Raw genomic sequence first — 26,672 nt, 5'->3', positions numbered from 1 at the left:
CAAATTTAAAAAACTTTCTCCGTTTAGAGACTCATCTCCCCATAATTAAAACTGTATGTTTGGTGCCTCTTTGCTCATCTTCATTCTCCCTGCAAAACTAATCTTTATTAGAATGAGTCGGCTTCATTCCGACTTTGTCTGGCTCGATGCGAGCATGCTGATAAGGCCCAAAGACGATTTATTGTCATGTTAATTATTTAAAACTCTAACTATGCAGCACTTAAATTGCAAATTACGTGCTAAAGATACAGCGTGCAGTCTCAATTGCAGCTTAATTGGCTTTATGTGATAAGCTTTTACAGTTTCTCTGAATGACATGTTTACTCACAGGACCACTAAGTAATATTTAGTGCAGGGATCCCTAAGAGCATGGCAAACGTCAAGCGTCCATATCAAATCTCAAAACGTAAAGAATTCTCACAAGATTTTTTTTTGTTGTAGTTTAAGACATAAAAGATACATTCAAAAGCCATAATTTTCCTCATAAAATGACAGTGCACCTTATGATCTGGAGCACCTGATATATGGAGTTATTCTGCTTTTGAGAGGCACACAGCACCCCATCAAAATGTCAGCCTGTTATTCACGTGTTACAACAAGGTTGGTTGTTATAGGTGACGCTAACGTGTAGCGTTTCATAAAAGATTCTAGAATTACTTTGATTGTAGATGATAAAGTTTGACTGACGCACAGAATTCTCTCTGACTATTGTCTCATTTAATATGACATAGGTCTGAAAATAGTCCACTCAGAATGTGGTGCGGTGTAAAGTGTGGAAAATATGGTAATTATTTAAGAACGCTTAAAGTTATGTGTATGTTTACAACAGAAAAACTTTATTAAATTGAAATTAATTAAAGCCTCAAAACAGTATCTTAGAGGATCAAAAACAGGGAAGTCTTAATTGTCATGGTTTGAGTTTCTTTTGTATTGGTTTTTGCTTTCTGTCTTGTTCTGTCATGGTTAAGTTCTGTTTCCTGTTTTATTTTGAAAGGTTTCCTGTCTTGTCTTGTTTCTTGAGTTTTACTTCCTTTGGTCCCCATCTGCCCTGATTGTGTTCACCTGTGTCTTGTCTGCCCTGTCTGTTTATAAGTTCTGTCTCTGCCTTCCTCCTGTGCTGGTCCATTAACTTCTGGTCGTGTGTTTAACGTCTTCATGTGTCTTCGTCCGTTCATGCCATGTTTCATGCCCCGCCACAGTGAGTTTTTGTTTTGTCATCCTGCTCTGCAGCGCTTTTTGTTATAATTAAACCCCTTGCCCTTGAACCCGTTTGCCTCCCGTCTCTGCGCCTGGGTCCTACCGGCTCTCGAGCCTCCACCACATGACAGAATGGACCAGCCAATCTTTCTGGACCCAGCGGAGCGGGACATGCTTTTTCTTGAGGCCTACTGCCAGGAAGCGGAAAGGACTAGAACCTTTTGGACCTTTAATCAGACCCAGTTTTCCTCATCTCCCTGGAGTGGGGGCCGCCCGGACTACACTGGGAGCCGTCTCGCCATGAGGGGGGGGTCGACGTCGCCGTCGTCCCCGCCGTCCCCCACAGTCACGTTCAGTGGTGGTCCCGGACGCGCCACAGCCACGTTCAGTGGTGGTCCCGGATGCACCACAACCACGCTCAGTGGTGGTCCCGGACGCACCACAGCCACGTCCAGTGGTGGTCCCGGACGCGCCACAGCCACGTCCAGTGGTGGTCCCGGACGCGCCACAGCCACGTCCAGTGGTGGTCCCGGACGCGCCACAGCCACGTCCAGTGGTGGTCCCCGATGCACCACAACCACGTCCAGTGGTGGTCCCGGACGCACCACAGCCACGTCCAGTGGTGGTCCCAGACGCACCCCGACCCGTCCCAGCTCCCAGGGCGGTGCCGCCTGCACCCCGACCCGTCCCGGATCCCAGGGGGGTGCCGCCTGCGCCCCGACCCGTCCCGGCTCCCAGGGGGGTGCCGCCTGCGCCCCGACCCGTCCCGGCTCCCAGGGGGGTGCCGCCTGCGCCCCGACCCGTTCCAGCTCCCAGGAGGGTGCCGCCTGAACCCCGACCCGTTCCAGCTCCCAGGAGGGTGCCGCCTGAACCCCAACCAGTCCCCGCTTCCACTGGCACGCCCGTCCCGCCTGAGCTCGGCTCCACGCCCGTCCCGCCTGAGCTCGGCTCCACGCCCGTCCCGCCTGAGCTCGGCTCCACGCCCGACCCGCCTGAGCTCGGCTCCACGCCCAACCCGCCTGAGCTCGGCTCCACGCCCGACCCGCCAGAGCCTGACTGCTGGCCCGACCCGCCAGAGCCTGACTGCTGGCCCGACCCGCCAGAGCCTGACTGCTGGCCCGACCCGCCAGAGCCTGACTGCTGGCCCGACCCGCCAGAGCCTGACTGCTGGCCCGACCCGCCAGAGCCTGACTCCATGCCTGACGACGCCTCCAAGCCTGACGACGCCTCCACGCCTGACCTGCCTCGCCGGACCGCTCGGCCCCGCCGGACCGCTCGGCCCCCTCGCCGGACCGCTCGGCCCCCCGGCCGTCCGCCGGACCTGCCTCGCCGAACGGCGCGGACCCCCGGCCGTCCGCCGGACCTGCCTCGCCGGACGGCGCGGACCCCCGGCCGTCCTCTAGACTCCTTGGACTCTTATGCCCGTCGAGGTTTGACCTCCGGGGCCCCCCCCTCAGTTGACTTTGGGAACCTCGGAGCGGTTCCTTGAGGGGGGGGTACTGTCATGGTTTGAGTTTCTTTTGTATTGGTTTTTGCTTTCTGTCTTGTTCTGTCATGGTTAAGTTCTGTTTCCTGTTTTATTTTGAAAGGTTTCCTGTCTTGTCTTGTTTCTTGAGTTTTACTTCCTTTGGTCCCCATCTGCCCTGATTGTGTTCACCTGTGTCTTGTCTGCCCTGTCTGTTTATAAGTTCTGTCTCTGCCTTCCTCCTGTGCTGGTCCATTAACTTCTGGTCGTGTGTTTAACGTCTTCATGTGTCTTCGTCCGTTCATGCCATGTTTCATGCCCCGCCACAGTGAGTTTTTGTTTTGTCATCCTGCTCTGCAGCGCTTTTTGTTATAATTAAACCCCTTGCCCTTGAACCCGTTTGCCTCCCGTCTCTGCGCCTGGGTCCTACCGGCTCTCGAGCCTCCACCACATGACATTAATGGCATTTTTACATTTAAAAAAAATCAATTTTCCTGCAAGGTCCCTAGAAAGAATACTGATGCACAGGAAACATATTTTCTCCCAAAATGCCTGATTTTGTGCTTTCTTTCTCCCTATTTTGTATCCACAGCAGTGTTAACAGGTTTCTGTACGAAAATAGCTGCACCTAGTTTCTCCTTAGCCTCCTCCCTCCTTTTAGTTCAGTTTTCTTGTTTCTATTCTTAGCCATTCTTAGCCGTTATCCACTGTTTTATTAGCCAGGACAAGGCAAAGACAGTAGTGAGATCCATCCTGAACACGCTGACACTGATAGTGTAAAGCCCCGCGCACCTGCCGCCTCTGAAAGCATCTCACATTCCAGTTACTTAAGAGTTCGGGGGCAGATATGCTGTCCAGGAGATACTTGTTGAATGCAAAATGAAGGATTCCACCCATGACCAAGGCTCTGTGGGCTTGTTTGCTTCAGAGACAAAGCCTATTGCCCACTGTGCTTTTCTTTTGAGCCTGTGGCGCTGATCCTTTTAACTGACTAGAATAAGGCCTTTGGCCTGTAAGTGATTCATTTGACAAGATCAGGGGTCTGTAACCTGTAGCTCCGGAGCCACATGCTGCTCTTTTATTCCTCCAATGTTGCTCTCTGGTTTTGAAGAAAAACAATAAGAATTTGAACAAAATATAGAATTGTTAAATAGGATTTGTCATTTATTTTTACACGTTTAAATGGAGGGGATCTTATATGAGTAAAAATGAATTGTCTCTTTAATAACCACTGCTGACATTACACTAAATCAAGAGGCATTGAGAGCTTTCCATTCCTTCGTCAGATAACTAAGCAGAATGATGGTAAAAGGTTTCATTTATCATCAAAGTGTTTTATTACTAGTATCAGTTTAAACTCAAATTCTTAGTTTATGTCTTGTTGCTGTTCAGAAGCAAATTTCTTGTTATTGCAAATCTACATCAGTGGTATCCTTTTTGACGCAGGATGTACTTTTATTTTGAAAGGAACTTGTATGTGCTGCTGTTTAAAGTAATATCATTTAAATATGAAACTGTTATTATATTTAACAGTATAAATGAATAGTTTAATGACCAGGAAAACATGAATAGTGTATATTTTTCTAAAGTTTGCAGCTTTCACTGGGTTTTGGTCGGTAAGAAACTGAGCCAAATGGCTCCTGTAGTATTGTAGTCCTGTAGTTCTAGCCCGCCTGGACTAGAACATTATATGTTCATTGCGAAAATTGATGTGCAAAGTTGCAGTGAGTCACTGTATTGCCTGATTTGTGTTTTTTCTCTGGATCTCTTGAAAAAAGGAAATTCTGTTGAACCATATTAACAAGAAATCTGTGTCATCCAACTGAGATGGTTTGAATACGAAGACAGTGGGCCAGCACCCGTTAGTGTGTCACTATTACGAGCACACAACACAGATTTCCCACATTCTGGAGCTCGTTTGTGGAAATGTCATCATTCTGTCTGGATCGTAGGAACAATTGCTATTGAATGGAATTACAGAGGTTTTCAGCCACCTGCTGGTTTGCAAGCATGGACTTAGTATTTTAAAAATTTACTCGTTTTTAATACATTACTTTACAAATTTCTTGAACAAAATATGTGGACCGAGTTCTACTGTGTTTACTCCCTGAGCAGCCTTTTCTCTTAAAATCCTCTTTTCCTTCAGAATGAGGAAACATATTTGTTATTCGAGCACCAGTTGTTCTGACAACATGTAATACAGGCTGCATCATGGGAGTTAGGGCAGCAGCAGCAGAGGAAGCATGCAGCTGCCGTGACAGCTCAGCCCACTGAAGTCCTGGTTTCCTGTCAAAACCCCTAAGGCTTCATGGGTTTTGTGAACACAATCGCTTTTGTATTCATTTTTGCAGCGTTTCACGAGAGGCGTGATTATGTCTGATTCTTCCCCACAACAAGGTCATGGAATTAGAAGTTAAGGAGCCTTCCTCTTCCCGTAGACTGATTATTTTTTAATCCCACTCTTGTCTGTTTTGACTTGCAGTGTGCACGATAACATAGGGCAAAAGGACAATTCGATTCCACACCCAGTATCATCCAGGAAGACCAAATGAACCACAAATTGTACTAAAATTGGGGGCGGAGCTAGAACATTTTTCTGCTTAAAGAAGCTTGTTATTTCCTAACCTTTGTTAATAATGATAATGGGGTTTAAGCACTGCCCCCAGTAGCTCCGCCCCCTTTAAAGAAAATGTACAGAGTTAGCCTTCAACGTGTTTTTTTTTAAAGCAGAAAACTAATTTAACTATACCAAATATTAGTTAACTTTTGTTGTTTTAGAAACTAAATTTTATCGGCGAGTGTTTAAGTTAAATAATTGCATAATTTTCTGAATGTTTTTGTTCATCCAAAATTCTTAAAAACACAACCTTTAAATTCTGGTAAGACTTTTAAACAAACAAAACGTACCTTATCAAACACAAATTGTTAAAATTTAGTTGCACTTTATTATTTGAGCCTGTTTTTTTGTTTATTTATTCTTTACCTACATAAAAATTCTCTGGGGCCTGGAGGCCTTCAAGGCAGTCTAGGCTTTCTAAAAGGCTCAGGTTTGCAGTAATACACTGGAGGTACTCTGTTGTTGTTGTTTTTTTCATTTCAGATATATTTTATTTGTTTTTCATAAGTACACAAAAATATAATTCTATTATTAAATGAACATCAACTATGCCTAAAAATCTAAAACAGACCTGACATCACTTTAATCAAAAAGGGAAGGTTCTTGTTTCAGACCATAGTTTATTTGCTATAAATGGGAAATTATTTTATTCTTTTCTTTTTTCTATTTCTAAAAAAGTAAATTACTGTAATTATAGTTTTTGGTGGCTTTGCTAAAGGTTAAATATTTTCAAAATTTCACAAAGGGGTAAGAATAAATTTTTAAAAAAGAAAAATTTACATTGTTATTTATATTACTTTACTCAACTTTTAGCCAGTTTGTTAAACACAGCCCTCTCAGTGTGGAGCACAAGCAGGAATTCTTTGTTGTTGTTGTTGTTGTTTAGCAGATGTCTGGTGGTGGGGGTGGAGTGTCTGTCTGCAGGGATTATTTTCAGAGGTGAAAGGTTAAACAGTGATGCTTGACAGACTGAGTTAAATGGATTATCTGCCACTCCAGTCTCAGTTTCATTATTGTGAGGGTTCTCCAAAAGAAAAAAATAGTTACATTTCAAATTTGTAAAGTTATGCTCTAACACCCTAAAACTTATACAAAAATAAATTATCTTTCAAAAAAATACCTTTAAATCAACAGTAAGTGATTTTTTGTGACATTTTAATCCATTTGGAGGTTGGAGATCAAATGTGCAGAAGTTTGCTGTTGGAATGAATGTTTGAAAGGGATTATATTAAAGGATTTTCACAGTTTAAGTCCCCCTTTCCGGAGAGGTTTCAATGTACTGTGAAGTATCAAGAAAGAAAGAAAAAAAAAACAAGTGGAACACTAAGTGTGTCACAGAAAACCCTGGAGACTGCTGATGTGTTGAAATCCTCTGTTACAACAGGGGCTTTCAAAGCAGTCTAACAACTTCTACATATTACAACACTAAAAGGCTTTTTGTTACGGGGTGTCACATTATCGCGTTAACTGCAATTAGTTAATTACAGAGGTTTTTTTTGCTGTTGTTTTGTTTTAAATTACTTTCATCTAATTTTTAATCTCTAAGATTATCTGTTATATAGGAGATTAAGGGGATAGTGCCCAACGAGGTTTCTGTTAACAAAAAATAAAATGTCGACACAAGGGGCCTGATCAAGTCAGACGGTTACTTCTGCAAAGTTCATTTATTTCTACTAATGGACACTTCGAAGGACATTATTTTCCTTATATCAAGGCCACTTCTGAGATAAATAAATATAAAATTAATCTTGTTTTTGTTTAGGCTTTAATCATCTCTCATAAATAGACTATTTGATACACGGGGCAATGCGTTGTCTACCTTCAAAATGATCAAATTCTCCAAACAGGTTAAAGCACACTGCAAAATCACTCATGTCTTTTGTACTGTCTTACTGTCATGATAAACAGTGGAATAATGCATGTCAACATATGTATTATAGTATTAACAAAAAGTTTGTGGTCAATATTTTTTAAATTGCTACAGAGGGTTCCTACTGGATTTTGGTGTTAAATCAGAGCACTCTGGACCGAATACTTTTTTTTCTTAGCTTTTTGAAATTGAAAAGAAAATTCCCCTTGGTGGTGTAAAAGTAAAGGCTGGAAGTATGTCATAATTAAAAATAATTTCTTTTTTTTGTTGTATTTTGATCTTTTACTGCACGGAAATGTCAAAAACTCAATGAAAATACCCCAAAATTGGGCTTTTTAATGGCAAATTATTAAATTAGATTAAAAATAGAATAATTCAGATTAATTTAGAATTCATTACAGATCATAAGGAATAATTGCTCAGATAATTTAATCGCACGACAGCACTAGTTGGTACATCTAAAAGTTGTTTTGCCGGCTTCCTCAAAACAGTCAATTTTGCAGATGTCTGAGCTTTAGCTGAGCCGCAGGCGGACTTTAACTTTCCCCCAATTCTCCATCTGAAGAGGATCAACCATGAAAAACAACACTGTCTATGTGGGAAGGGATCTGATGGCTGGACCTCCTGTTGAGACATCTCCCATAACTCTGCCGATCCTAAAACTCCAATGGACGTTGTTCAGGTTTCTTTCGTTAAGGGAAAAATGGTTAAAAATTGGCTAAATTCCATTTCTTGCAAATAAATATATATATATATATATATATATATATATATATATATATATATATATATATATATATATATATATATATATATATATATATATATATATATATATATATATATATATATATATATATATATATATAAATAAATAAATAAATAAATAAATAACTTTTGGTTTACAAGTCAAGCCACAGATTTCTTAATAATTTCTTGTTTAAAGTTTTAAAAAGCCAATGAAGTAAAAGATTCCACAATGCTGATCGTCGGTATTTATGGACTATATTATTCTCTAATAAAAGGAAAACAAATATTCTGGATTTTTTTATACCACTGTACAGTTACAAAACGTGATTAAAATTGTATGGTCGCTTCATTTCGACAAAAACTGGAATTTTTTCCTTCAGTTAAGGGAATTTTGAAAGTATTTTATTGATAATAAATTAAAGTAGCAACACTTTCCTTTCTGACAATTGATTAATAATTTAAAACAGATTAAACCTGCTGATCCAAATTTTATACAACTAAAAAAGATTAACCTTTAAAACACAAAGGTTAAACCAAAGAAAAGATAAATAAAGTTATAAGAAATTGAATGTAAACTTAGCTCTTAAATGGATTCATGTCTAATGGTAAATATTTTTTTTAATAAACTTTACTCTTAACTCTTTAAAGTTAAGTTATTTCTATTTTTTCCATTAAGAAAAAATGATAAAAATCACACAAAACAAGCTTCAATTAACATACCACTAATGTTGGCAGACATTTAATTTTAAGTCTTTATTTTACTTCTGAATCTGCTAGTCATTAAAGCATTTTTAATCTTATTTTATGACATCCAAAAAAGTGCTTTAATTAAAAAATGACTAACACATCTCTAAGGAAACGTTAATGAGACCTCAAGAAGGTGGTTAAAGCTGCAGAGCACGTTATGCAATTACCACCTTTTGTTTCTCTGTGGAGTCTGGAACATCTATATGCTATGTGTCTCAAATGTGTTGGGTGTATTTTTGCCCATTTACATTTAGCAGATGCTTTTATCAAAATTGACTTACAGCTTACAACAAGGCATGGGGGGGGGGGGGGTTAAGCACTTTGCCTGAGGACACAATAACTAACAAGCCTTGGATTTGAACCACTGATTGACAAATGGCAGCTCAGCTGACTGAGCTACAGTCACCCCCACCACATCATGAAGCAATCTATCTAACACTGTCAGAATATATTTCCTTTCATTTTTTTAGCACACTCATTTGCCACTATCGATGTAACTATAGCTTTAAAGTGGTGAGTAATAGTAAAGGAACACGTGGACCACTACATTGTTGTTTAGCTTTTAATGTGTTGTATGATTTAGATCTTGGTGAAAACACAGAGACTGAAGAACAAAACGAGACGCATAATCATTTTGCATTAATTTAAAATAAAATGTTGCCAAGGAGGAATCGTACAAATTGAGTGCAAGGCAACTTCATTTCTTTGGGGTATTTTTGCAGCAGGAGGATGTGAAGAGAACCAGGATGAGAGTTCTCAGCTTCTTCATTAATGAACAGGGAAAACTAATGAGCCTGTGTGGTAACTAACAGTAATTGCCTAATGTGAAACAGGTGCAAGGCAATTAGAGAAGTAAATACAAGCATAAACGAAGGACAGCAGGGAGAAACATTAAAACACAGAAACATTGACATCTGGAATTATGAAAAACATTCCAGCAGGCAGCTAAAAAGGTAGCAGATTTGGAAATATATATACAGTGGGGCAAAAGAGCATTTAGTCAGCCACCGATTGTGCAAATTCTCCCATTTTAAAAGATGAGAGAGGTCTGTAATTTTCATCATAGGTAGACCTCAACTATGAGAGACAAAATGAGAAAACAAAAACTAGATCAATCAGATTGTCTGATTTTAAAACAATTTATTTGTAAATAATTGTGGGGGAAAAAAGTATTTGGTCAATAATAGACAAGCCAGATTTCTGGCTCTCACAGACCTGTAACTTCTTCTGTAAGAGGATCCTCTGTCCGTCACTCGTTACCTGTATTAATGGCATCTGTTTAAACACACCTGTCCACAACCTCAAACAGTCACACTCCAAACTCCACTATGACCAAGACCAAAGAGCTGTCTAAGGACACCAGAAACCAAATTGTTGACCTGCACCAGGCTGGGAAGACTGGATCTGCAATGGATAAGCAGCTTGGTGTAAAGAAATCAACTATTAGACATGGAAGACAAACAAGACCACTGATAATCTCTCTCCATTTGAGGCTCCCCGCAAGATCTCACCCTGTGGGGTCAAAATGATCACATGAACAGTGAGCAAAACTCCCAGAGTCACATGCGAGACCTAGTGAATGACCTGCAGAGAGCTGGGACCAAAGTAATAATGGCTACCATCAGTAACACACTAACTGCCAGGGACTCAAATCCTGCAGAGCCAGATGTTTCCGCCTGATAAACCAGTACATGTGCAGACTGTTTAAAGTTTGCTAGTATTTGGAGGATCCAAAGAGGATTGGGAGAATGTCCTGTGGTCAGATAAAACTAACTGCAACTTTTGGGTAAGAACTCTATCAATCGTGTTTGAAGGACAAAGTCTGAGTTGCATCCATACCTAATGAAAACCACGAGAAGACTTACAGAAAATGTTTCTCTGCTGTTGTTGCCAACAAAGAGGTTATAACAAAGTATTGAGTTGAACTACAGCAATAAGTAAGGCATTTTATATGGGTGATGTCACCCCCCCCCCCCCCCCCCAGTTCCCTTATACAGTCAGGGTCGAAAGCAGTTTTTTACATTTAGTTCATTGAGGTTGATGTACTTAAGTTATTTCTTAGGGAAAATACACAGAACACGCAAATACTTTTGCTGTTTGTTTATTTAGTTTTTTCTGTAATAGAAATCATTTGGTTGAAATTGACTGAACGACTTAGCGATAAGATGGCATAAGCATTTGGATGTATTGGATTTACAAAAACATCTGAACAGAGGTCTTAAGTATTCCTTTATTCCTCAAAGCCAGACTGCAATGTTACAGTTTGTCAAGCAATGAAGCGTGCATTTATCTTTAAAAGCTGTTCAGCTAGAGAACGATACGACAAAGTCTAGAGATAGTAAACTAAATGAAACGTGAAATACTGTCAGCATACATGGTTCCAAAAAATAAAAAAGGGGAAAAAAAAGAACTGGTCTATTTTAGTTCAGACTGACATGTTCTGCTTGCACCAGTCAGACCAGAGGTTTAGCACGTGCTGCTTCATCCTTTTCAGTGTTGTCTAAGAACGAGAACATGGTGCTGCATTGGTGCAAAGTGTCCGTCTGGACCAGAAGGGGGTGTGCTGTGCAGACTGGCCAGTGTGGTTGACAGATGCCCCCAGAAAGCCACTAACAGGATGACGTCTGCGCTGTGAGGGCCACGAGGTAAAGCAGGATTATGTCTGAGTAGTAGATAAACAGATTATTCCAGAAACAGTGCCCACTTTTTTTCACTTTGTCACTCTTGCCACACTTCTAGTTTCCGTCAGCCCAGGTTTCCCCACTGGTGCTGAAGTTTTCCTCTCCCTCATCGCCAGACTCATCAACCGGAATTTGCACGGCTGCATTTCTGCTGCGGATCCGTGGCCCTGAGTGAGCTGCTGTCTCCAATGCGACATCAACCGCCATCCATGAGCCCCACCTGAGTTTGAGACCCCTTTCCCACCGCTGGATTTACTTTTATGTTTACATTTTGGAATCTCATCTACAAACAAAATGTTTGGGGCAGTTGGATTTATTCTGCTTTGCACTATTGCTTCACAGGCAGCTGGTATAAAAGGTAACCTCTGTTGTGTTTGTAAAGCTTTATGGATTAAAATGAAACTTTAAAAGTCAGTGCTTTCATTTTTTTAAAAACGATAAAAGAGAAAGGAATTCTGCACAAGGATTTAGTGGTTGGAACTAAATATACATGCACTAAATTTGGTCACAATGTATGGCAAAGCCTATTACGATTGCATAAGTGCCCTGCTGTTTAACATTAGGGAGTCGGACACACCTGAAGACACATAAAAGCAATCAAAATTAGTAATAGAGTAGCATGGCTTGAAGGCTGCAGCTAGAAGTGTTCGATTTTCATGGCTGGTCATGAATATGTGCAAAAGGGTCTCCAATTTAAAATGCCAGGCTTGGTGCTTTTGTTGCCAGCTTCCTGACAGTTTGACAGTTGAAATTACAGCTCTTTCCACATTTGCTTGTAAGGAAAAACTAAAACCACAACACGAAGATTGGGTGATTATTCGAGTTTTACCAGCAATCACAAACAATGTGTTTTTAAAGATTTTAACAGAAAACAACAAAGCTAACATCCAATTGAGAGCCCTTTTTGTGCACGACATGTTTTTTGTGGAAGACTATGTTTTCTGAATTGTTTGATGGAGCACATTAATGCAGGGAAGTGGTGTTTAGCGGATGCTTTTTATTGCAAGCACCTTTCAAGTGCAGCCAGTGATTTTTTTTTATTTTTTAGTTTGAGTGGGTTTAAGGAGGGAGAGTCAGCCCTGAAAAGTACAAGTTCGATGCCACACAGAACACAATCGCTCCACTCTGCTTAAGATTCAAGGTAAAACAGAGAACGCATGGAAACAAACAGCGCATTTTAAATAAACTCTATTAGATGTGCTTGTTTTTAAGCACATGCTGTGCTGGGAAATGTATACCACTAGATTTTTTAACTGCCAATAATACGTAGACTCAAAATATGTGTTTGCTCATGCTATAAAAAGGAGCACTAGACAATTTTCTGCTTCGAACTTAATAAAATGATAATTAAATTGGTCTGATGGGTTCATAACCTCAATTATTTGAAGGTTTTATTAGACAAAACACAAATCTGCTTTCTCAGAACCAGAATTGCTCCAGAGGATGAAACTCCTCATAAGATTACTAAGAATTTGTCTGGTATATTGTTATGGTTTCTTAACTATGTGCTCAACAACTGTTTTGTAACGTGATCTTCCAACAGACAAATCACCAAACTGCTTTAGAGTTATGGGTTGCACCCAACTGCAAACTTTCAAGTCACTCATTTATTAGAATACAAGGACTTTTTTTGACATCTTAGTATTGTTCAGTTATTTTATTTTAGTTATAATAACTGGTACTTTTAAAATCTCTGGAGTCAAAGAGTTTCTGCCAACAAAATCAAAGGCTAAATCTGAACTCTGATGTCTAGATCAAAGAAGTTCTGAAGTGCAGAGTTCCCCTTTCTTTGTTTTGGGTCTGATCATATATGTCTGTGTTGTGTGTGCATTCCTCTGAAGCGTGGAATGGAAATTTCCGTTTATTCCAAATGCAGCACTGCTGGTGCTTACAAATGACATCCATGTTTTCTCATTTTTTCTTTTTTGTGATTAACAGTTTGGGGAAGGGGGGGGGGGATAATATGGAGTCTGGAAATGTAATGCTTTGTGAACAAACAATAAAAAAGTTCATATGAAGAAAATTTCATTAAAAAGTTTCAGGAAAATCTGATGTATTTCACATCTGTGTGCATTAGCAGCTTTTTTCCCACTATAGTACCAGTATAATGCCCGTATATTTGAAAAGTGAATATTTTGAAAGGAATCAGGGAAAAGAATGCTAACTAAAACCCTGATTTACAACTATAATAATGCATTTCCTTTAACATTGTAACCCTTGTGCTGTCCTAGGCACTTTACCATTGGGAGTTGGGTCATCTAGACCCACTAGACAGTGCTCTGAACCTTTTTTCTTCAATGATTTGAGATCTTCACTGGTGTCCATGGATTACATGAAATCTTTCCACTTTTATTCACCTTTGTCATGATAGGACAAACACGTCAATGTAAGGGTGTGGTCATCTAAGATAGCACAAGGGTTAAAAGGAGACTTTTGACTAAAAGCTATTCATTTACTAATACATGAGTCTATTAAAATGACCACATATTGTTTTCAGTAGTTGAATACTTTTGTTTCATTTAGATTATTTGTAGGACATAGAGTGCCATATTCTTTTTATTTTCCATGTTTTTGTCGCAAATTTTCTTTTTTTGCTGATTCAACTCTCTGAATGTGCTGTTTCTTAGCCGCTTAACTATAGGATTATTTTAATGTGAAAAACTGCATCTCATTGTCTTTATGTGTTATAAAGTAATAAACTTTTGATTCCCAGCCCAAGTATATCTCCAAACAGCCGACTGCTGTTAGTTTTTGCCGTTAGAAGGAGCAGACTGCTCGTGTTTACAGTTTGTTGCGTAAATCTCGTCCCACTAGCTTTGCTGCTCTTTGTAGTAAACACAACCCATCTGCTGCTCCAAACAAATGCTGGGGATTTGAATGTGACCAGGTCCTTGCAGCAGCTCTGTGTTTCGACCCTGACACGTCTTCTTTATGTGTTCTAGGCTCACGTGGCGGTGTCTCCCTAGACCCCGGGTTAAAGTTGAAGACCGCAGGGTCGACCCGCCTGTCAGATCTCCTAAAGATGTCAGCGCACCATGAAGGTTCAGGTTCAGAACTCATCCGACGTCGACCCAAGCGGTCTGTGTTTTTACACTCCGGAGTGAGGATCTGCCCTCAGGAAGGTTTGGAGGAAATTCTTGCCAGCCACCAGGCTTACTATCAACTTCGAGGTACACATTTTTATTCTTATGACCTCTTAGATTTTGCTTCACCTGTCAGGACTTTTGCAGTGTCTTCTCAGGTTTAACAGGTGATGTTCAGCAAGTAAACCTGCTGTCATTCAGCTATTGTTAAAGTTAATAAAGTTTCAAAATTACAAAAATGTTAAAAAGGTTTTTTTTTTAATTGACAAAATAATTATTTTATAACCCACAACATCTTATTTGGTACATTTAAATGTAAATGGTAGATTTGTACACTAATATGTTCTAAAATATTTTTTTGTAAATCTATAACAGAAAGCTTTAAAAAGTCTGTCAGCGCATTAACTTGATCATCTTTTGAAATGATGTAGCGGCACAGAAAGCTTCATCTAAATAAGCTAAATCAACTGAATCAACATGAAAAACAAAATAACTGGAGGCAATATAAATGAACACTCTCAATCACCTGAAAAATTAAAGTTACATTTTCAGAACTTTTCCCTAATAGTTTTCCCTAGAAACAAATGAACTGGCAAACTTGATTTATCATTATAATGTTAAATATTTAGATTTAAAAAAAGAAGTAGTGGAGTTGAGGAGGAAATGGCTAACAGATAGATAGATAGATAGATAGATAGATAGATAGATAGATAGATAGATAGATAGATAGATAGATAGATAGATAGATAGATAGATAGATAGATAGATAGATAGATAGATAGATAGATAGATAGATAGATAGATAGATAGATAGATAGATAGATAGATAGATAGATAGATAGATAGATAGATAGATAGATAGATAGATAGATAGATAGATAGATAGATAGATAGATAGATAGATAGATAGATAGATAGATAGATAGATAGATAGATAGATGGATAGATAGATTTTTTTGTAGAGTGCAGCTCTACAAGAGCTTTTAAATTTTAAACATTTAACATCATATTATTCTGGCTAAGTTGTTTAAGTTACATATTTTTTTAACTTTTATACTATTATTTCTCTTCAGTGTCCTATATGTTTGTATTTTTAAAAGGCGTCACCCTAAATATGTATTTCAATTTTTTTCTGGATGAAATAGATAATCTTCTTTATTAGCCTTTGTCTTAAAAAAGTCATTGGAAATGTCATGTTTGCTATCACAGTAAACAAAAAAAGAAGCAGTAAATTAAGAAAGTCTTGCTTATGTGATGATGATGACCTGCTAATACACTTTCAGTCCTTAACTGGCTTTAAAAAAAAACAGTTGTTGTGCATTCAAGAGGCAGTGTTTGTGTGTTTGTCTTGCTAGTGTGTCAGGAGGCTGTGTGGGAGGCGTTCAGGATCTTTTTTGACAGAATCCCTGGCACCTCCGAGTACCAGAGATGGGTTCACGCCTGTCAGCAGGAGTCACTCTGCATCTCTGACCTCGCCAAAAACTTTAGCGCTTCCGAAGAGCACAACAGCATGATTCGAAGTGTAAGACAACTAGAGGAAACTGTTGACACAGGAATGCAAGTTTTACCTGAAAATTGAAAATAAACCATGTTTGGGACAATGTTAGACTTTTATTATATGCTTAAATATTTTACAAACTTCAATTAAAAAATTCTGCAAAAATTGTAAATAATCTGGATGTTTTGCTTCTTAACTACAGAATAATAATGATTATTTAAAAAGGCTTTTTACCAAGTGAAAGCATGAAAAGTATTTTTAATTTTATACTTTAATCTTATTTTTTTAAGAAAAAAGCGAAGGGGTTTAAAAGCTTTAGGCAAAATGATTTGCTTACAAAAATAGAAGCTACGGTTGGACAGCAAAATTCAAAGGAGAAACCATTTTTACCATCATTGGACCATTGATGTCCTGTTGCATTTCAGTAGCATTTCACAGGGCAATAAGAGCGAATTGCAAAAGAGATGTGGTTACATACTGTTTTGTCTCTGTGCTGTAAGCACCACACAAACTCATTTAACATCAGGAAATTGAAAATATTTCACCACAAAAAAATTTGCATGTAATTGTTGAACTGTGTGGGAGCTATTTATGCGGCGTGCAATATTGCTGTTTGAAAAAAATAAATGAAATAAGGTTTCAATAACTTCACCAACTAACAGGGTGATTTGGCCATTAATTGAATTTCATGGAATTTGTCTTTTTACTGTCCCAGTTTTTTATATTTCTTTGTAGATTTAAAAAATGTTACAATCTTAGATTAGTAAAACCCATAAATGTGAGAAACAGCAGGTAGTTTGCAAATGTTCCCCCACTTTCAGATTCCTGATCTTTCTAAGTAAAAATACCCAGAAATGTGAACAGCAGTCTCTGACAGTCTGCATCATTATCACAAACAAAATTATGAGGTAGCTCATTTTCACAAAGGTGATGAAACCATGGAGAGGGAAAGAGTTTGTTCTGCAGCACCGACAGGGACTGACTGATCATTTGGATTTTTGTTTACAGAGGATCAACCGTCTCAGAAACAGAAAGCCTCCATCACAGTAAGAAGTGATTTTGTTTTATATTGCATGTTGCTACTTTATAGGTCTATAAGCTGCTCTTTTAACTTTAAAGATCTCTTCCAATTATATATCTTTTTAGAGAAAAAACTGTTCAACTTTTTTTGTTTTAGTGTCTTGCATTTGGTAATAAAGCACACAATGTACATATAACTTGTGGATCAGAAAAAGAGACTCCAAATATATTCAAAAAATCAGCTTCAAATCAAATGGAATGATAACTTTTTCTACAGCTATTCTTTATCATAATATTTAATATTTTTTTAAAGACCCTCGCCAATGAAAATCATGATTTTTAGTGTTAACATGTTTTTGTGGCTTTTTTCTGATAAAAGAGGACATATATGAATAAAAATTTGCTTAGATTTGCATGTTTGAGTATTTATCTGTTTGAATTCTTGTGAATCTGGAGCAAATGAGAAAAAAGCCATTTGAAAAACACATTTGTAACGCAAAAAATACACTGGGTGGGCCATAAGATCTCTTCTCCGCTCCATTCTGATGCATCCACTTGCAGACAATAGATCCATGTATGTTTTCCCTGACTGAGCTGGAATCTGGATCTAAACTGTACGCCTGGATAGCTCAGATATTGCTCCCACTCCCACTAATGTTAAGGTGGGAGTGTCGGGGGCTATAAGGTGGCAGGAGAGTGTGTTAACAAAGAAGTTATGGATGATGAAGGGGGGGGCGAGAGTCTCCGCACCCACGTTCCCACGGTCCCACTCACAACTCAGAGCCAAATTTCTGATGAACTCCTGACGCTCTGCAGAATCTATGTTTTTATTGTTTTGGCTTTAATGGCAAAATCATAATTAAAAGACCACATGGGCAATTTTACAATAGACCAAAAGATGATCATTGTGGAAATAAGAGTTATAAAAATTACCTAGACCACCAACTACGGTAGATTTTAACAGTAAATGGAAAGAACGAATGATTTGACACAAAACTTTTGCTGATCTGCCTTAAGTTGCTCTAAAACCCAATTGGCAAACAAGCACAAGGTGTTTCTGTCCAGATGTGAGCTGGGGGAAATTTACAGCTTCATTTCACCGATTCTGATGGTTGTTTTCCCAGAACAAAGTTAACGTTAAAAAGAAACACACGGCTGCACTGATCAATAAGAGAATTGTTGGAAGGGTTTTACCAAACTGAAGATGATACTTTTTCTATGTTTTTGAATAATTCAGACGTATTTAAATGTTTTGAAGCTGCATACTGAGTATTTTTTAAAGGGTTAAATGGTGTTATTCTTTGTAGAGATTTTTTGGTGAACTTCTTGCACATTATTCCTCCTCTACAGAGTTGTGGTGACTCCCCCAACAACCCAAAGTTTCCCTCAAACCACAGGTACCACTTTTTTTACAGCTTTGATTTTTATACTCCTGCTTTTGTGGGTTTTTTTCTACTTTAATTTACTGTTTTCTTTTTCATATTTATTCTGTAACTATCGCATTATCTGACTTATACTACACTGTGACTAGTAATTTAGTGTACAGAAAATAGAGCAAATAATGTTTTATTTTAAATAAATAGGTTTAGAATATGTTTTATTATCTCAAAGGAGGAAGAAAATGTTTTGATTTAGCTTTAAACTTGTTGCTTTTTCCTGTTTTATCACCCCAAGTTTAAGTCTCCTCATGACATCTTGTTTGACGTATTGTACTGTGGTTCAGGTACACTGTAACCAAAGTTTCTCCCATGATGCTTTAGGTCTGCCGACCCAGCCCACGGCCCTGACAGCAGCACCGGAATTTGTCACCATTAGGGACACACCCTCTTTCATTCCAAGCCCTGCCCTTAACCACACCCAGTCTACTGCGGTGCTCCAAGAGGTGCGAACATTAAAACTTGGAAATAGTTTGTGCTTGTGGCTTGATTAAAACACAGTAACTGACTTAAATTAAAAAATCTAGACTATGAAATGAGTAATTGTCAAAATCTCAAGTGCATTTAAAAAAAATACTGGCATCATGTATGTGAAAAATAATGGCACGTTATCAAACAGGTATTTGAAGGCTTTGGAGTTGAAGGTATCAATGACTATTCCTATTATTTCTTCATTAAAGTTGTAATGGTTGTGATGCAGCAACTGAAATGGGCGGGCCAAAGTCTCCTTGCTCTGCTCCATTCTGATGCTCCACTTGCAGACCAATTAATCCATGTACGTCTTTTGTTTTCCTCATCTGAACTGGAATCTGGCCTTAAAACTGTATGGCTGGATAGCTCAGATATTGCTCACCATTTTTGTTGCAGCCTTAATGTTAGGTTGGGATTGTGAGTGGCAGTAAGCTAGAGGGAGACAGTGTAAACAAAGGAATGATGGGATATCAACGGAGAGTTACTTCCATGCCAACAGTCCTGCCCACAATTCAGAGGTGGATTTCTGATGAACTCCTGCCGCTCTGCTGAAACGTTGTTGAAGAAATGACAGATTTTTTTAGTTTTGGCTAAAAATGGCATGATCACAACTAAAATACCACTGGGAGCACTTTGAAAATAGATCAAAAGATGAATGGAGTGGGACTTTAACCTTCAGCATTCGTCATCTAGGACTCCTAATGGGATTTGGTGTTGATGTGGAGATTTTTAAATTGCCATCTTCTAGAAAACATCTCAGTGACCTTAGAGTTGATGTAATAAAAAGATGTTGCATTTTTTGTCACTATGAGGGATCTTTGTACTATTTTTGTTTAACACAGTTATTTCAATTTGTTTATTAGTTAAAAATGAGGTTTCCAAATATTCCAATTGATCAAAAGTCTTCAGGATTTTGTAATTCACACCTATCCTGATTTAGAAGCTTTTTTCTTAGAATGTGAGAATTAGAAAAAAACATTTATTTAGGTTAGGTTTTTTATTTTTGTTTCACTTAACCCTTGTGCTATCCTATGGGGTCCAGTTGACCCGATCTTACATTGACGTGTTCTCCCTACCATGACAAAGGTGGATAAAGGTGGAAAGATTTCATGTAATCCATGGACACCAGTGAAGATCACAAATCATTGAAGAAAAAAGCTTCAGAGCACTGTCTAGTGGGTCTAGATGACCCCACTGCCTAGGATAGCACAAGGGTTAATATAGTTGATTACCTGAAGCCTTTTCTTATGACAAGAAAAACCAAAATCAGAACAGCCCTGTAGGCTACTTGTGGGAATGACAAGAACTGACTCATGGGTATGAGGTATTGCCACAAAAAAGTGTTGGGAAAAAATTTTAGAAAGAAAAGTAAGTTTTTTTCTGACCTTTAGCAAGTTTTTATTGTTTCACATTCACCTTTATAAAAAGCTTTGGGATCAACAGAAATCGATTGCTTCACTGAATTAAGACTATGACTCTGCAAGTGCCTTCAGAAAGCCAGCTGTGCAAAAACCTTCCAAAAATATTCAAGTTTGTTAGTGTGCGGTTAGACATTGAATGATGCATGACCTTCTATTATTCGCAGGAAGGTACAGTATCTGTGTTTTGTGTGTGCCGTTTTGCTAACAGCTCACAAGCTGTGAGTGACGGTTTACCTGCTGAACTTATTTACCAGCAGCTCAGCTGCTTCTGTTCCTGCTTTCAGATTCAATCTGAGCATCTTGTATGTTCGCCGCAGTGTAACAGATCGTTTCAAGAGTGATGACAGCAGATGCTGGGGTTGGCAGTGAATAAGTGAATTTTTGTTCATGTGGGAAAAAACTAACATTGTATGAAGTTGATGCTAAGTTTTTTTTTAAAAGTTGCTGTACATATGGTCACATATCCCAAAATGCCACCCTGCTGCAACCTCAATGCAAGGTATTCAACAAAATTGGCAGGTGGTCGCGTTGCGGCATTTGTAAATGAGAGGCAGCAGATGCATTTTTACACGCCGTGCAGTGACCGTAGAGGTTTTAAGAGAAGGTTCAAATTTTACAAGGACCGGATATCGGTTAGTGGCGCCAAGACACATTTGGAGGTCGCAAGGTGGCAGTCCAATGACAGGCGGGAGCCAGGTGATAATTGACTGATATGAGGGTCTTCAAGGTCCCCAAAATGGTCTGATGATCGGCTGATTTCAGACAGCCCCCTCCAGCCACCCCCCTGCTCCTGTGTCTTCATCCGATGAAGACACCTACTGTGGTTGGACCACTTGGACCTTCGTTTTCTTGCCCTTGGTGGGTTTCTTTGGAGGCATGTTGTCTAAAAATGAAAAAAATTGACAAGATTATAATGTGTGCTAAAAATCTGAGTTGCCAATGACCAGTAGTGCAGAATGGCCTGGTTTTTATGAACCGCTGGGCTACTGGGCGGCTGGCGGCACTTGATATATCTGGAGACATTTACAGATCATCCAATCAGAGATGCTGCCAGCTGGCGATCAGGTGCCACCGCTCTGTGGCCGCTTAGCTGTCGCCTGATTTCATAATGGCATCACCCCCGCCTGACTGACTGACGCCTGCCTACCTACTGTCTGCATTCATGGCCATGCCAATGATTCTCAAAAAATCTGCCAGTGCCTTTCCCATCGCACGGTGGCAGTTGTACATATTTGTGACTGTAGCATTAGTCAAGAAATCTCACAGTGGATTATAAGGCGCACTGTCAATGATGATGTGTTGTCCCACTTTTGTCAAAGATAAGTCAGTCAGACTTTATTAACTGCAATCAGTAATCCTTGAACTTGTTTATGACATGCTACAAATTCGCCACGCTAGCGTATACTTGTTTAACTCCCAACCTTGTTTACAACAAAAACAAACAACTAAAGCAAGCGTTAAGGCCCGTACACACTGGGGCAAATGTTCGCCAGGCGTTATTCGCCAGCGTTTTTCGCCACGTTTTTTGTGTTCACACCCAGGCTCGCTAACGATGAGCCGAGTGAACATGCAATTTCATTCCCTGACATTAGATGGCGCTTAATGTAAAACAGAAATACTCCTGTACACAAGGTGGCGCTGCGCAACTTTACGATTCTTAAAGTCGGTTTTCACTCAGAAGAAGAGAACAAGTATTTACGCGCTTGTCAGAATCATACAAAGAAAACATGAATATTTCAAGCACCAGTAGCTCCAACTGGTGCTTGGTTCGGGGATATTTTAGAATGTCCATCATTATCTCTTCGCGGCTGTGTAGATGCAACTCAGCGTCTATCTTCTTCGCTGGTATGTGTGCTCAGCAAGGCAGTTTTGTGTTTGAGCGCCCCCAAGTTGTGTTTTACTGTAACTTCAGAGGCTCCAGACACGTGTGCAAAAGGGCCGTTCTCATTGGTCGAACAGATTTCGACGCGACGCGTCAAACCAAGATGGACAGCAAGATGTTCAAACCAGAACAAACAGATCCTACCCTCATGTTTAATCCAGAGTACTAAATAATCAATTTTTATGTCATTTAACATTGACGTTTTTATTTTAATACATCTACCCTTGTATTGTTTTTAAATTTTTAAAGAAAAATTATTTTATTTTATTTTAATTTTTTGTTTTTTGTTCTGGATCTCTTCACACATGAATGTTGTTGTGTTTTCTTTTTACAGAAAAGCAAAGGAATATTAGTAGGAAATGAAAATACAGTAGATTAGATTCTGGCCTAACTGGGTTTTTTTCTATTTACCAGTGCATGAAAATGAATTGGCAGTAAACAGAAGTCTCAATCAGAGGTGATGAAAAAGACCATAAAACCTTTTTCATGAAGGTCCTTTCTCATGTGCTTAATCAACTGATTGTGGTTGGATCTCAGTGGGCTGTGTTACAAAAAAAAGTGGCTCAACTATAAAAGAAATCAGACTGGGGAAGTTAATGGGAGGAATAAAGTCATCAAATGCAATTTGATGTCAGAAGAAAAGCTCTCTTATGCAAAGGTGGATCTGTTGACGACTCAATAAAAGCCTCAAAATTAAGTAAAGTTAAAACCCCCATAATTCAGAGAAGTACTTTTATCTATACAGTGTGTTATCTGAGGTGATTTTTAAATTTTATGTCATAGGTTTCTTCAGTTTTGACAGCACTGACGTGGGGTTATTATAGCATTAGCTGGTTTATTTAGTGCAACTGACAGGTGAGAAGAGATAAAAGTCATATGTGTTTTATCTGTCTCCCTTTTATCTTCCAAGAGCTTCCCTCAGGGGTGTGTCCCCCCACTGTTTTGTTTTGCTTCCAATAGGAATGAGTGACAGTGCGTGCACTTTGAGGATTTCACCATTATCTGATGACAAGCAGCGCTGGACAAAAATAAAGTGAATCCAAACACGCTGGGAGAAACAAGAAAACTTTTAACCCTTTTTTTTTGTTATGAACATAACTTAAAATGAAGCTGCGTTCACACTGAACGCGATTACCGTGGCTGGGGCGGTCAGTTTTAATATTATGTGAGTCTACAGACGCAATCACAGGTCATGCAGCACAATCATTGACTGTATACGACGACTGGACTGAGTGACCAATCTGATCGTTGACCTCTTGAACTTTATTTTTTTCTTTTTCCATCAAGACTAATGAAAGGTCCAGAGAGTTTTTGTTTTTTCTTCCTCGGACTAATGCAGGACAGCAAGTTGTCAGCTGGGTGACAGAGAGACAGAGGTACCGCTAAAAGCATCCATCATTCTGACTAGCTTTAGTGAACCTCACTGTACTTGGAGAACCTCTGAATGATGTCACTAAACCAGACATAGAGACGTTTACCTTTACCGATGCTTTAGAGCTCTCCAAAATAAATAAACCTGAGCTCTCAACATCATCCCTGCCTTCCATGTTTTGTAAATGGAAATACAAACAAAAAACGCTTATGAAAGCTGTCATTTATGTAGAATTGGTCAAAATTGGCCCAAGAAAATCAGAAAAGTTTCAGAAAAAACATGTGTTGTTGTTGGGGGGATTTGAAGTTGGCACATCTTTAATTGAACCTTCCCAGGTCCACATTATTTTTCAAGCTGCTTTCCAGTTGTGTGTCAAACTAAACTAAATATATTCATCCTTGATGGCATAGATTTAACAAGGTACTGGAAACAGTTTGGTCCATTTTGAAATGACAGCATCACACAGTTGCTGCCGATTTGTCGGCTGTACATCCATGATGCCAATCTCTTGTTCCACCACATCCCAAAGGTTCTCTATTCGGTTGAGATCTGGTGACTGTGGAGACCTTTTGAGTCCAGTGAACTTCCTGTCATGTTTGAGAAACCTGTCTGAGATGATTCCAGCTTTATGACATGGCGCCTTATCCTGCTGGAAGTAGCCATCAGAAGAAGGTACATGGTGGTCAAAAAGGGATGGACATGGTCAGCAGCAATGCTCAGGGAAGTTGTAACCATGCTCAATTGGTACTTCAATCCCATTTCTTCTTTAACCCTTGTGCTATCTTAGATGACCCCACCCTTACATTGACTTGTTCTTCCTACCATGACAAAGGTGGATAAAGGTGGAAAGATTTTATGTAATCCATGGACACCAGTGAAGATCACAAATCATTGAAGAAAAAAGGTTCAGAGCACTGTCTAGTGGGTCTAGATGACCCCACTCCCAATGTTAAAGTGCTTAGGATAGCACAAGGGTTAAGTGTGACTATCACCGGCCGTTTCTCTCTTACCTGTTTGTAAGCCTAACAGGTGCCAGTAAGTTGAGCTGTGCATTTGTCAGGCATACACTGAAACGTAACCTTGAAAACAAACTTCAAATGGCTTTGGAATTTCTTGGCTACACCTTAGCAATTTCTCTTATTTTAGGACTTAAAAAATAAGAAAGAGACAACAGTTTTCTCATTTCTTTGGACGACTGAGAATCTTGCAGTAATGTCTGATTTTTTTTTAAAGCTTTTAAACCACTTTTTTTAATTAAATAAAAAAAACTATGGCACAAAGTACACAAAGACACTGGTAATTCCCCCTTATTGCCCTCAATTCTTTGAGCCCAGGCTGCTTCCATCAACGTGCAGATTTAGTCTGTCACTGGGGTTGGTTCGTATAAGAACTTGTTGGCCTTTTTAAGGGGCACACAGAGTTAACTGTTCTATTTATGACCTACTTGTGTGCACAAGCATGGCCTTTCTTTTGACCTTGATTGATGCTGAAGTGTTGCAGCAAAACATTCATCACACCAAACAGAAACGCTGCCACTTTTTGACCCCAGGCTCCTCGTCGACAGGAAGCTGACCATAGCTGCTGCTTCTAGCTGTCACCTAGAGACCAAATGTTCTCTGTTGCTCTCCAGGACACTGAGCTTCCCAACGTGGTCCCTGAGAGTCCGCCGGAACATATTGTGGAGTTCAGCATTGATCTGGTGGATCCGGGCTACAGGGAGCTCCTGGATGACCCAGACTCGCCTCAGTACATTGACCTGGCTCAGCATCTGCAGGACCAGGTGGGACTTTTTTCCAGCTTTCTACTTTTTTGAACATTTTATGTCACACAGTTTGTATAAAATCCTTGATCTTCCCCTAAATATGTCCACTTTAAAATTACACTCTTCAAGTTCTAGCTGCTGAAAAAGGAGCTTATTTTGGTACAATAGTTCCATGTTGTTGTTTTTTTGCCATTTCTAGTCACAGCAGATTTTAATTCTAGATTCCTGTCAGTTAATGACACTATATCAGGTAGCCTTGTTTTTTTTTATTTAGATTACATAAATCTGGTGGTCACTGACTCACTTGACATCCTTGTGCCTTTACAGCAAAGAATGAAGTTACTTATTTTGTAGGCTCTAATAAAAATGATCTACATGATGCTGATAACAAGTGCAGGAGAGCATTGTGCTTCTGTTGTGTTCATGGCTTTCCACTCTGGTTGAAGTGTTAATTGAAAATGCAGTGAGCAGCATTAATGCTGCAGAGCAGAAACAAATAGAATATTATTTCCTTCACACAGGTTTTCATTCTGAGCCTGTCCAAAGGTAATGTTTCAACATGACATTTTATTTTCAAAAATAAGAGGTATCTCCCAGTTCGTATGTCCTTTTTGGTTAACCTCTTGTTGTCCGCATCCCAGAGTGCAAAGGGCAGCAATATAGGATTTTATTTTGGCCTTGCTGGTAAAATGACACCAGAGGTCATTTCACAATTTGAAAACAACTGACCAAAAGGTTCAATCTCATTTATTACTAAAGAAAAAGGTTAGATTCTTATTAACAAGTGAACAGGTAAGAGCCACAAAGGACTAAAAGTTATTGGTTTGAGGTAAAAAAAATAAGGAAAAGTATCATTCAGGCAAAATTTAAACATCTTCCCAGCAGAATAATAAAAAATATAGAAGAAAATATTAGGTGGTTAATTAAAAAACTTGAGTAGGTCTAAAATGATTGAATATTGTGTGTATTAAAACTTATAAAAAAGCAGAAAGAAATTTGGATGAAAAAAATGTTCATTTATCTGCGCATAGTTTGGAGTTATAAGCCAATTTGTATTAGTTACTAATGACTATATTAGTTCAAACTGTGCTAAACACTGACAGTAAAAAAAAAAACCTCTTTAATTGCTTTCATTGCACTTTAATGCAAAGTGATGCCAATAACTGGTATTTAACTACCAAGTCATCACAAATTTAATATATAATAATAAGGCAAACAAATGCATTATGTCCATGAATTAAAAAAAGAGGATTTAACCAGATATTTTATTTAAGACGAATATATAAAAAAACAACTTTGCATTTTTTGTACCAATTTATATTATACAACTATATAATCCAGTTCTGCAATTACGTCACAGATAAACTGAACTATTAAAGCTACATTCACACCACCCTCAA

The 26,672-nt window shown here is 39.0% G+C and overlaps 1 protein-coding gene across 1 annotated transcript in view; it reads left to right on the top strand.

Annotated features, from left to right (window-relative positions):
• The first annotated feature begins 11,350 nt into the window (after positions 1-11,350).
• impg1a (interphotoreceptor matrix proteoglycan 1a) overlaps positions 11,351-26,672 on the top strand; it is a 34,859-nt gene continuing 19,537 nt past the window's right edge. The window contains exons 1-7 of the mRNA XM_011491911.4: positions 11,351-11,685; positions 14,270-14,497; positions 15,766-15,932; positions 16,917-16,954; positions 18,279-18,325; positions 18,689-18,810; positions 25,141-25,290. Coding sequence (XP_011490213.1) covers positions 11,622-11,685; positions 14,270-14,497; positions 15,766-15,932; positions 16,917-16,954; positions 18,279-18,325; positions 18,689-18,810; positions 25,141-25,290 — 816 coding nt within the window. The 5' untranslated portion in view covers positions 11,351-11,621. The remainder of the gene's footprint in view (positions 11,686-14,269; positions 14,498-15,765; positions 15,933-16,916; positions 16,955-18,278; positions 18,326-18,688; positions 18,811-25,140; positions 25,291-26,672) is intronic.

The sequence above is a fragment of the Oryzias latipes genome, chromosome 24, assembly GCF_053564925.1.
Source record: "Oryzias latipes strain Hd-rR chromosome 24, Olatipes_Hd-rR_3.1".
Taxonomy (NCBI): Eukaryota; Metazoa; Chordata; class Actinopteri; order Beloniformes; family Adrianichthyidae; genus Oryzias; species Oryzias latipes.
The sequence above is the reverse complement of the archived record's forward strand: the minus strand, read 5'-3'. Positions and strand labels throughout refer to the sequence as shown.